Below are 13,030 nucleotides of genomic sequence, written 5' to 3'. Positions count from 1 at the left end.
TGCCAGTTTGGAAGAAAGAACAGAAGAAAACAGGGGAGAAGGTAGAATGGAGTATCCCACAGGAAGACATGGCTGGCTGGAACCAACAGGAACATACCCGTAGGGTGAGGATACACAGCAAGAACTTCGCTGCAAGTCCAACTTGCATATAGCTATTTCACAGCTTGACTACTGCCAGAAACCTTGCTTATTATTGTCTGGATAGGCTTCCCACCATCTTTGTATAGCAGCTAAAATTCAGAGTGCTTCATTTCCTCCATTTTCTTCTCCAAATTCAATTATATGCTCTGCTCCATTCAGAGATCTCTCTCACATGTTTCTTTCTGTCTGACTGTCTGCCTTTCTGCACGCTTATAATAAATTGTTGGTGCTGTGATTAATATAAAGTGCTGAGATCCACTGATACACTACATTCTTGGCCTCTTCACTCCAGTATGAACCTGTGTGTGTTTCAGGACTTCTGTTGTCTTTTCTTCACAGCCTGTCCACAAGTTTCTAACATTCTTTTTTGTTTTGTTTTCCTGCACTATTTTTCCACTGATGTACGCATAAGATAAAGTTTGTTGGAGTTTACTGTTTTCACAGACTCCTAAAAGGGATGGTGTCTTTGGCCTTTTTTTAAAAAAAAATTAGTCTTGTACCAAATAAATAAAAAACAAAAAAACCCCACTAGCTTCTGGCTGATGGTTTGCAGGGCATGACAATGGCAGCTCTGGTTCACCAGGTCTTGCTACTACTACTTGAGCTGCAGTGATCATCAAGGACTTGTCAATTTTGTACAGATTCCGGATTGCATTTTGTGGAGCTGCGAAAAAGCAGAGACCTGATTATAAAGCCTTAAACGGCTCAGGACCTCAATTCCTCAAGGAAAGCCTCTTTCCATATGAACCTACCCGGACCCTGATATCATCTTCTGAGACCCTCCATCATGTGCCGCCGCCTCAAGAGGAACGGAGGGTGGCAACACGAGAAGAGGGCCTTCTCTGCAGTGGCTCCCCATCTGTGGAATGCTCTCCCCAGGGAAGTTCACCTGGCGCCTTCATTATACACCTTTTGGCGCTATGCAAAAACATTCCTTTTTAACCAGGCCTTTAATTGATTTGATTTTACACCCTATGCCCTTTTAAAATGTGGGGTTTTGGGGGGGTGTTATTGGGTGGTTGTTTTTATTTTGATGATATATTTTGTGGTTTTATATTTTGATTTTGTTCTGCGAACCACCCTGAGACCTCCAGATATAGGGTGGTGTATAAATTCAACAAACAGAATAAAATAGCCATAACCTGAAAGTCACATGCCAGCTCCTATTACATGATGTGGCATTTTGGAACAAGGCATAAGTAGGAAAGGAAAGATACCAAAATAAACTAGCATGTTTTGGGGGAGGTGGGGAATTAGAGGGCCTCAGCTTCACCCAGCTAATGCCTGTGCTAATAATGACATCATATTCAAATTTGGAATCAGGACAATTTTGCAGCTGAATCAAAATATGAAATGGTGCCCTATCTGTCTCATATGTGAGAGCCCATAGACTCTCATGAGTGAGAGCCCATAGACTCTCACTCATGGGGAAGGAGTCTTGGACCTACTAGACACATTACCTCTGCCCCAGTGAGTTATTAAATCCTAGTGGCACACCACCCATTTACTCCACATCCATCTCAAAACCCCAGTAGACAGTCAACACCAGCTGAGATCCAAAGTACCGTATTTCCAAAGTTCAGGCTGAAAGAGTAAAGGTAAAGGGACCTCTGACCATTAGGTCCAGTCGTGGCCGACTCTGGGGTTGCGGCACTCATCTCGCTTTATTGGCCGAGGGAGCTGGCATACAGCTTCCGGGTCATGTGGCCAGCATGACTAATCGCTTCTGGTGAACCAGAGCAGTGCACGGAAATGCCGTTTACCTTCCCGCTGGAGCGGTACCTATTTGTCTACTTGCACTTTGAGGTGCTTTCGAACTGCTAGGCTGGCAGGAGCTGGGACCGAACAACAGGAGCTCACCCCGTCGCAGGGATTCGAACCGCCAACCTTCCGATCAGCAAGCCCTTGGCTCAGTGGTTTAGACCACAGCGCCACCCGCGTCCCTAGCTGAAAGGGTATGGCAGGCTAAAAGGAATGGGGGAAGATAGACAAAGTGAAAAAGCTCTGCCTGATATCTGGCAGAGCTGCTGCCAGTTAGTGTAGGTGCTACCAGGCCACATGGACAAATCCTGCTCAGCTATCACAGCTTCCTGTGTTCCTAAATTTTCAAATTTGCTGGGGCATCTGAAAGCCAAATGGCCACCCAAATCTCTGGCTTCTGGCGGCACTCCCTGCCAAGGACCCTTTGAAAGCATCGCCCATCCATCTTTATGTAGGTGGCAGATTTATGGATCCATCGTACTTGGAAATGTAGTGAAAAAGTAAACTGGCAGATAAAGGATGAGACTTGGTACAGGGGACTTCTTTGTAGATAATCTGGTAATTCAAGTGAGTAAAAACAGCCGTTCTCTTCCTTGGAAAGGTCCAAGTGGGAGTGGGAGTGGTTTGTTCATTTGTGTTCCTGCATTTTGCTGTTGTGGATCTTTTTCATTTGCATAGCTTTAAGTGGTGGCATCATTGCATAATGACTCACAGTTATTGCCAGGGGAGTTTAAGCAGCTGAGTCAACAGCTGAGGAGTGAATTTGAGGAAAATAGAAGCCTGAAGCTTGTAGGGTAGAAGCTGACAAAAGGGGATCCCACTCTCTTGCTACCTCTCCCTTCCCAGCCCTGCCATTTCACTGTGCTTCAGGAATTAACACTACAATACAACTGAACATCCACACCTGTGAGGATCATTATCTATACTTCGCGTAGCATTTATACACTACTGCATTTAATTCTCTCTTCAGTACACCATAACACCTCCATTGGTGCATGGCTGGGACTGAAGAAGGCAAGAAGCGCTGACAAGCCTAGGCACTTGGTTTCTGGGCCTCCTCATGAGTTGTTTTTTTAAAAAAGGTACAAATTAATGAAGTCATTTTAGGTTATAATATTTCGCTTGTAAACCACACTTCCCTCCCTGGGCAATGCCTTCCACTTTTATGACCATTTTTACCTCAGCCTATTGACTTTGAGGCCTTAACCCTCTAGTGAAGCCGAGCTTTTTCTTTTTCTTCTATTGCTAATGTGCTACCTATGTGGCCTGTTATTATAAATTAGGAATTGTCCCAAATGTATTCCAATAATGGATACTGCACATCTCAGGAGATGTAGTTTTTGTTGGATGTAGCAAAGAGCGAATATAAGCAGGGAGAAATCTGACTTAAAATGGACAGTGGCTGAATGTGGTAAATGCAGGCATCCAAAAATAAAGAAAGCTCATACAAAGACCAGAAACATACACTTGATGAGGTGCAGGTAGCATGCTTTATTTCAAATGAACAATACTATCTCGAGGAGGTTCAACAAAACAGCTAACCGAACAACTTACTACTACATAAAATAAAACTAATTCATTTTTTTTTCTAAGTTCAGGGCAAGATGTGATGTTATAACAACAGTTTTAGCTTTTCTTAAACTGTGGTTCAAATCTTAGTTGCCTGCAGTTGACAGTATCTAGCCAAAATCCTAATTGCTACCACACAATCACTGCATCCTAGGAACCTCCAAGAGTTGGTACTGTTTCTGCACTCGAGTACCCAAATGGCTTTTTTTTTAACGGGATGGCCAGGTGATGTTACTTTACTGGAAAGCTATTTGGGTAGTCGGTGTGTCAGAAACAATACGATAGGTGCTGAACAAAATGCTGGCCGCTTGCACTTTGTTCAAGGTATTGCGAGTCAGTCATGAACAAAATATAGTTTTGACGTCGATCAGATGTAACATAAGATATTAAAGTGTGGCTTACAGGAGGGTATTTGCAAACCTCACCAATGCCTTATGTCTCTGATTCAAAATAAATTCGTGCACGTATAATGAAACCGTGCACAGCATCATCTCTTAGGTGTCGGTAAAATAAGTCTTCAACAGGGAGCCTCTCTACCTGTTGAGGCATTCTTAGACATCAACATTTTGTTGAGGCACAAAAATTAGTTAAATGTTGAGCAGGGTATTCGTTCCCTAAGAAACTTTCTCCTACCAACGGTTTGTTCCAAAAGTTACATTTTAAAATGTCATAAAATAAATGGTACAAAGCTCCATAACCGTTATCTGCGGCTATATACAGTATGTACATGTCAAATGAAAAATTGTTTTAAAGTCAAATAATAATGACTATAAGTCATAGCGTCTATCCTTGGACTTTGTCTGGTTCAGGTAGGTACAAAAATATTTTTTTTATATATATTTACAGATCAATTATTTCAGTCCATATGAATCACTTGCCAAAAGTCAAGTGCCAAAAAATAAAAAAGATCAAGCTTTTAAATTGATCGAATGTTAATATTCACAGTGGCAGAGTCAGTGCCAAAATCATTTCCTAAATTCAGTGTATAAAGTCCTCCGTCGTCCTTTTGAACATCCATGATGATAAGAGTGGTTAAGTCTTCACTGGTTTCAACGTGGAATCTACCACCTTGACTAGAAATGCTTTTCCCTTTGCAGGACCATGTTATGTCAGGAGTAGGCTCACCAGTGAAGGCACAGGATATGGTGAGAACCTTTCCTTCCTCAATGGAGATATCGTTTGGAAGAGCTTCAATTTTGGGTGGTATTCCTTTGCAAAATGGGAGAGGGGAAAAATCAAGTTAGTTCTTAGCGGAAACTGAAGTTCTACTATAATGACTAATTCTACATATCTAGGATATTGTGGTGTTTTTCTAACTCTACGTATAATAGTATTGCTCACCTCTCATACCAGATTTAATCATTCTACTAGAAGAACTCTCCAGTTGGGTCAGACTAGATTTCCCCATTATACTGCTGGAACTCGTCTCTACAAAGGATTCTTGCATGGAGGACATGCTTTTGGCAGACATGCTTGCAAATTTCATCTCACTCATGCTGCTACTGCTGAACGAAGCTTCTTGTTTAGAAGCGGACATTTGAAATGACTGCGAAGAGAAACTTTCCTGCATGCTTGCATCACCACTTGTTCTCAACACTACCTCTTTTGGAGGTTCTTCAATTAGAGCTGTGGACAATAGCAAACATAGAACGGAAAAACCAATGACATCACGTTGACTGGTAAGCCATGTGACTTAAATATATTTACTTTATGGATGGAGAAAGAGACTGGCTTGCTGTTTAAGGAAAACAGAATTTCATTGTAGTAATGTTCCTAATCATGGAATAATAATAATAATAATAATAATAATAATAATAATAATAATAATAATTTCATTTTAATATGCATGCTGTTGAGAAGCAACATGTAATCCCGTTGAAACTACTACTACTTTTTTTAAAAAAAGATACAGCCCCTTTGGATGGTGTTTTGTTTTCCCTTCTTACTTTATGTAACTCGAAAGGTATTCTGCCATTAAAACTACTATACCACCATTAAAAAACACTGCTGTTTTCCTTAAACACAAGCACATACATACATCAACAGCAAAACATAGAGAAACCCGTTGGCTCCTGGTATCCACATGATTTTAAAATGCAGCAAGTTTGTATCTGAGAAGTTTAATGAAACATAAGAAAAAAATACAGAGAACTAACCCTTTGGGCATTAATTATTCTGATAGTTTATTAAATAGTGATCACTGGAACCAACGGGTTAATAGCAAGATGTTCAAAGCCTTCTGGTAACACTGAGCGGGCGAGAAACATATAAGTACATATATTTTAAATTCAGTATTTTGTAATTATAATGTATATTGCATTTTAGGTTCAGTAATGAAACTAACAGCTTTTTAAAGAATCAAAACAATCAACTGCTTTTGCCATATTGTAGAAGCCCTACTCATATTAAGACAAGACTTTAAAAAAACTTACGAAGGACAGTCAGAGATGCTGTTGCAGAACACTGCCCATGGAAGTTTTTCGCTTTGACTGTGTATTTTCCACTATCACTCACTGCAGCATTTTGGATTGCAAGAGAATAAACATTCTTGGAGCGATTTACTCGGATGTTGGATGAGAGAGCAATCTGATAATGAAAGAGATACTTTGTTAAGATCAAATTATACTCAGGGTTAAGAATGGATCATTTAATTTCAAGGCTGACATAAGTAATTACTTACTGGTTGGTTATCTTTAAACCAGTGGATTTCAGGGGAAGGATCTCCAGAAACTTCACAGGTAAGCAACACATCTTGTCCTTCATTGATGTTTTGAGATTTTGGTTGTATGATAAAGGCTGGGGCATTTGATTGATCTTTTGAAAGACTCATTTCAAAGTGACATTTGATGATACCCTGTTCAGTCTTTCCTTCACAGGTAAGTATTCCTTCATCTTTCTGGGTCACTTTTTGGATAGTTAGAGTGTGATCACTTCCTGATACACCATATCTATAATCTTCAGAGTTAGTTAGCTCTATTCCATTCAGTAACCATTTTACATTAGAAGCACCAGCAATACTGGCCTTAAGGGTAGATTTTTGACCTTCAGACACAGTCATTTTAGTGGTAGTAGATTTAACTTCTGTGTAAGATGTTTTAGCTTCATCAGACACAAGAGACTTTTTAACATATTCTTCTTCAACCACTGCCTTTTCTTGAGAAGTCATTGCAGATTTTTTCTGGGCAGATACTTCATGTATTTCAGACTCTTTCTGAACTGATTTTTGAGTTTTGCTTAAGCTTGACACCTGAGAATGAATACTTTTAAAAGCTTGGCCAACAAACTGAAAGTTGGTTTTGGAGGCACCACCTTCCCCAATAATCTCACAGGTATATTCACCTTGATCAGATTCCTTGAGGTTATGGATTTTAAGTTCATATGTTCCATCAGCTGCATAATGAAATTTGAAATGATCATCCTCTTTTAGTTTTTTGCCATCTTTGTACCAGGCTACTTCTTGGACACTCAAAACACTGCTTTCAACTGAACAGAAGAATTTTGCTTTGTCCCCAGAAGCTTCCACTTTCAGCTGTTGTTTTATCTTAGGGGGAACAGCAACAGGCAACTCTGCTTTCTCTGATGGTGTTGTTTTACCTGCAGGTGTTGACTTGGCTTTAGAGTGTGCAGGAGATGGTTCAGGGGATTTTACTCGCTTGGGAGATTTTACTCTGTCTGGGGACTTCACATGAGGCTCAGGAGATTTGACCCTTGGAGGTGATGTAATTGCTTTTTCTGGGACCCTTTTCCTTTGTACAGTCAAACTAAAGTGGGCTTCCTGTCTTCCTTCAGAATTTTCTACCACAACAGTGTAACTTCCTTCATCTGAGGTCTGGACAGATGAAATTTCAAAGGTAGATTTATACTGCGTACGTGTTACTTGGAAGCGTCCAGAAGAAACAATAGCTTGACTTGCACGGATCCATGTTACAGTTGGTGTTGGTTCACCATCAATGTCACAAGAAAATCTTGCAGTCTCCCCTTCAGAGACAGTGATTGACCGTGGCTTTGTTAATATTGTTGCAGGCAGAGTGGTCTTAAACTTCCGATGAACAGCTCTTTCTTCCAATGATTTTTCCTCTGAAGCACTGACTCTCATTTCAGAAGAAGCATGGTGCTCGTACGATGATAGCGATTCTCTGGTTTCTGTCAGTTCTGATTTGCTTGCTCTTACTGAAGAACTTGCTTCTGTTTCAGAGACTTTCTTAAATGAGGAGATTGCATATGCTGCAGTCCTTGTCAAGTCTGGTACAATAGATCTTGGTACTTCCTCATCTCTTCGCTGGGAGGTATATGTAGTGTAGTCTCCTCCTGTAACATCTAATGTTGCATAGTCAGAACATTCTCCTCTATAATTTGTGCACACAGCACGGTATGTACCACTATCATCAATATGGCAATCAAGAATCTCCAAGGTTAATACGCCACTAGTATTAGTGAAATGAATCTTATGGCTTTCCTGAATTTCAACGCCATTGTGATACCATTTCACTTCAGCAGTCGGTTTGGACTGGACATTCAAAATGAATCTGGTGTTGGTGTTACACGGTACACGATGTGAGCGCATTCTCAGAGTTATGCGTGGGGCATGATCCAGCGTGAAAGGTTCTTGAGTCAGAACTTCATATTTCCGTTCCATTGTTTTCTGGGTTTTCAAAGCAGCTTTCATGGATTCATACCTGGAAAATATATCAAATCTTGCTGTCCTTTCAAATCGCGAGAGAGATCTCTCACTAGACACTGGGCTTGGTGAGCGTGGCCGTGTTCTCTCTGGGGTAGGAGATCTTCTCTCCGTTTCTTCCACAGGGTGTGATCGGGGTCGAATTAATTCAGACACAGGACGCATTAATTCAATGTAAGTTGGAGAAAGAGAGCGCCTTCTTCCTAGTAATCTTGAGGGAGGGGAAAATTCCCTGTGAACGTGCCTCACCATTTCTATTTCTTCCTCTTCCTCTTCTGATCTGACCTCAGTTATTTCTCTCTCTCTCCTTCTTCTCAGTCGGCTCTTTTCTTCTTGTGACATATACTCAAGCTCACTCTTGTATTCAGCAAGCCGGCGGGTTGTTTTTACTGGTCGCAGCAGCTCTTCATCCTCTTTCTCAGACATAATTCTCTGTTTTTGTTTTGGTGGTCTATAAATTGCTCTGTCATGGCGTTGCCGGAGCTGTGCATAAGATGAAGCGGTATCTTCTTTAGAAGGTATGTGATAAGTGCCATACCTCAGCTCTCTTTGCCTAGATTCCTCTGTGGCAATATGAGCATCTGCTGCCGTGTAATGGAGAGAAGACAGTTCAAAGCGTGGAGGGCTTCTGCTTGGAGGTGATGCAGAAAAGCCCAACTCCAGTTCTTCTTCAAGTCGCAGTCTTTCTTCTTCAGTTCTCTTCATGGCTAAATAATCATCAACTGGTAGCAGCAGTTCTTCATCTGACAGGTCACTGAGTGATCGTCTTCTTGGTCGGTAATAAAATTCATAATCAGGAGATGGTGTACGCCGGCGTGCTGGCCTGACAGTCTCGAGATCATCTTGTGACAATTTGGGTATGCGCCACTTAGGTTTATACTGATCAGTAATGCGTGGCAGTGGCATCACATAGAACTGTTCCCATCTGGAAAGGCGAATGCGCTTTGGTCGCTTCTGAACAATTCTATCAAGTTTCCCTGGCATTTCATATTGGTCTCTCAGCTTCTTGTACCACTTCATGTCTGACATAGGCACAAACAGTTTGATGTTCTGATCTTCTTCCAGAGTAGCGGCTGCACGTCTGCGAGGCTCTGGGATCTCATAAGGCATCCTGAGTCTCTTTTCTTCTTTAATTTCTTCCTTTTTAAGTTCAAATTCACCTTTGACAGTCTTGGTGCTTACAGCTGGTTTATACAGGATAGCAGCTTGTCTGAGAGCTTCCTGTGCTACATCTGTCAGTGGGACAGATTCTGTTCTAGAAAGGATTTCTGCCATTCTCACTGTCTTGTCAATGCTTTTCTGTACGTGCTTTTGCCGCTCTTCTTCACTCTTGTATTGGCGCTTGATATATTTTGAGCGCTCTACCTTCAAGTAAGCCTGGCAACTTGTTGATCCAGCACTGTTTGTAGCAGTAACTCTGTAATAACCACTGTCTTCTGGTAAAGTATCCCTGATATGCAAAGCATAGTAATCTAATCCTTCATGTACAATTTCAATATTTGGACTAGCTGATAAGAGCTGTCCATCCTTTTCCCATTTTAGAGCTGGTTTTGGTATTCCAGATACTCTTATCTCAAAGCAGATACTCTGGCCTTCTTGGCATTCTGCATTTGCCAGTAGTCTTTTGAACATGGGTCTCATCGTGGTAGCCTCTGGAGGAGCATGCTGAACAACGGTTAACTTAGCTTTGCAGCTGTCCTCGCCGTATTTGTTGCGAGCCAGCACAGTATACTCAGCATCATCATCTTCATTGACATTATGGATGAGAAGCTGATAAAGACCCTTATCAGTTTCAAAGGTATACTTCCTGTCATCATCTCCTGGCTTGATCTTCTGACCTGATCTGAACCACGTTACACGAGGTTCCGGGTGAACTGTTATTGTTACTCCAAACCTGACATTTTCACCAACGTAGGCAGTACGGTTGTACAAAGGCAGCGTAAATTCTGGTGGCTTCTCCAAAAGTCTCAAGGTATCTACTCGGCGCTTCACTCTCCTGACAGTTCTGCGTCTGTAAAAGTCAGAAACTTCTCTCACACCTTTAACAAATAGTTCTGCGTAGGAACTGTCTTCACCATAGTCATTTGTAACTTTGCACCTGTAGGTACCGTCATCTGATCTAGCAATGTCCTTGACATACATTGTGGCCACTCCTTCATGGTAGCTGATCTCATGTTTTTCACTGTTCTCCAATTGTCTGACTCCAAAGTACCAGGTTACTTCTGTGGATGAATCATAGTTTTCAATCTTGCAGACATACTTGGCATGCCCGCCTTCTTCTCCAACAGCATGCATTATCTGCCCAGTAATGGGTCCAATGTCAATTGATGCCACTTTAACTTTAGCAACTGTAACGGCCTTCTGAGATCTGACTGCACCACCCCATGCAACACGGGCCGCTGACACAACTGTGTTCCATTCCTTCTTCACCAGTGTTTGATAATAACGTCTGTGTCTCAGTGTTTTGATAACTTTGGTGCTTGTTTTCTCTGTCCTTTGCTTCAGCCAAGCATGTTCAAGGGCTTCAGTAGCAGTCATGCGAGCTCTCCTTTCTTTTACTAGCAGGCGGTCAACAAAGTCCAAGGCCTCAATACTGATATCTTTGAAGGCTTCTTCATCAAAATTGTATTCAGCACTTATGATGTTTTCAATTGTTTGTTGGTTTGTTTCAGCAATGAAAGGATTCAGGCCGCTTAGAAGTACATACACTAGGGTTCCAAGTGACCACATATCTGTGGCTGTGTTGACCATATCATGCTGATGGACTTCAGGCGCATAATATTCAGGAGAAGTAAACTGGAGTCTGAAATTATCACCAGGTTTCAGCTGCCTTGCCTGACCAAATTCAATGATTTTAACTATAGAGCTTCTTCTTGTGAAATAGATGATGTTCTCTGGCCTGATATCAAAGTGCCCAATGCTATGACTGTGCAGGAATTCAAGTGCTTCACATACTTGACGTACATAGCTTATAATTTCTCTTTCATTAAGTTCAAATGCAGGAGTATTAAGTCTTTCAAAGATGTCAACTCCAGATATGAACTCAGAGATCATGATAAGTTCTTCCAGGCTTTCAAATGATTCATGAAGCTGTAAGATATTTCTATGCCTGGCAATGTTGAGGATGGAGATTTCTTTCTTTACGAGCACTTGATCAGCACCTTTTACTTTGACAAACTTGGCCAGGTAAGTCTTCTTTGAAACTATCTCAACACACCTGTGGGCAATTCCAAATTGTCCCCGCCCAAGTTCTTCAGCAATCATATATCTGTCATAGAGTTCTTTCGTATTAGAGTGAGCTGCTTTTGCTGTAGTGACTTCTCTGGCCTCATCAACTTCTTCGTCATAATTGACTGTTCTGGTCTTATCTTCCTTTGTTATTACAGAATCTGTAGGTTCAGAAGGCTGGCTTTGTCCAAATTTATTCTCTGCTATAACACGGAATACATAGCTTGTCTTGCCAAATAGGTTGATCACAGTGTATCGAGTGTCACGAGCCTGGCCAACACGAATCCATCTCTCAGATGTGGTAGCGCGTTTCTCAACAGTATAGTGTGTGACTCGGCTTCCGCCATCATTTGCTGGAGCATTCCATGTCAGGTTGACCGAGTCCCTTGAAACCTCGCTTGCTTTCAGTCCTCTTGGGGGATCAGGAACATCAGCGACATCTAATTCAACTGTTTTCTGATCAATGCCAAATCTGTTTTTAGCGCAGACAATGTAGAAGCCTGCATCTTTCCTGTCCACACCATTAGGGAAAACAAGAGATGTGAATGACCGTGTCACGATAACTTGGTAGTGTCCATTAGTATCGATAAGATCTTGCCCTTTCTGCCATGTGATCACTGGATCAGGCTTGCCACTGAATGGGATTTTGATGCTGATGACTTCACCGCGGAGAGCGTGAACGGCTCCCATGCCTTCAAGATTTTTAGGCAAGTGGATCTTAGCAGGAACTGCAGCAAAAAACACAGAGGGAAAGGAAGAAACAAAACGAGTGTAAACCATTGCTTTAAAATAAACCGAAACACTGCTTTAAACAGAGACTGATTCAGAAGGTCTCAGGCATAGTGGCTAATATTTGCAACAAACCCTTTGTCATAAACTGAGACAAAGGGATGCAGGCAAAGGAAACCTGGACCCTACTCCAGCTGGACCCTCCACAGTTCTGTCTACCATCAACTCTGCCTTTGGAAAGGATTTCAAGAAAGAGGAGTGCAGGCAAAGACCTTCATAGAGCCTGCTCCAGCTAGACTTTCTACCCTCACTGGTCTAGCTACCTTAAACGGTTAAATAGGAAGGATTCCAGGAGAGAGGGGAGCAGGTGAAGACTACAGGGCCTCTCTCACAGGGCCTTTATACCAGAAACTATACTATGGGAAGGATTCTGATGACTTTTTAATATGTTAATATTGTTTATTGTGGAAGGATTTGCTTCCTGAAATGTGGAATGTAAATAATAGAAACAAACAAGACAGACAGACACTTCCCTTAGCTATACTCTGCCAGCTGAGCAACAACAGCTGTTCAGATTACAACATCAGGGGATCGTTAATCTAGTCACAGTGCTCCTTCCCAATAAAGTTAGAAGCTCTTTACCAGACAAGTGTGTGCAAGAGCCTTTTATCATTTTATAGTCTGATAACATATTCAACAAAATTGATCACCAGACCAATGCTACCAAAGCACACATAGTTATAAATGTGGATGTTTTGTATTTAACGTTTGTTTCATATACTGTTTATCCATATGTATCCTATTATACTTTCATTGTTCAAATGAAAATTCTGTCTATTATGACTAACAGAACAATCCTGACCCCCAAATCCACTGGCTGCACACGGCTAAGTTTGGGTGGTCCTTCCTCTCCATCAGTAGGGG

The 13,030-nt window shown here is 41.5% G+C and overlaps 1 protein-coding gene across 1 annotated transcript in view; it reads right to left on the bottom strand.

The window, feature by feature from the left end:
* Positions 1–3,373: 3,373 nt before the first annotated feature.
* TTN (titin) overlaps positions 3,374–13,030 on the bottom strand; it is a 289,919-nt gene continuing 280,262 nt past the window's right edge. The window contains exons 289-292 of the mRNA XM_077916555.1: positions 6,152–12,105; positions 5,904–6,057; positions 4,813–5,097; positions 3,374–4,680 (exon numbers count right to left, since the gene is read on the bottom strand). Of these exons, the coding sequence (XP_077772681.1) occupies positions 4,388–4,680; positions 4,813–5,097; positions 5,904–6,057; positions 6,152–12,105 (6,686 nt within the window). The 3' untranslated portion in view covers positions 3,374–4,387. The remainder of the gene's footprint in view (positions 4,681–4,812; positions 5,098–5,903; positions 6,058–6,151; positions 12,106–13,030) is intronic.

The sequence above is a fragment of the Podarcis muralis genome, chromosome 1 (assembly GCF_964188315.1).
Source record: "Podarcis muralis chromosome 1, rPodMur119.hap1.1, whole genome shotgun sequence".
Lineage (NCBI taxonomy): Eukaryota > Metazoa > Chordata > Lepidosauria > Squamata > Lacertidae > Podarcis > Podarcis muralis.
Note: the sequence above shows the minus strand (reverse complement) of the source record. Positions and strands in the feature narration are given on the sequence as shown.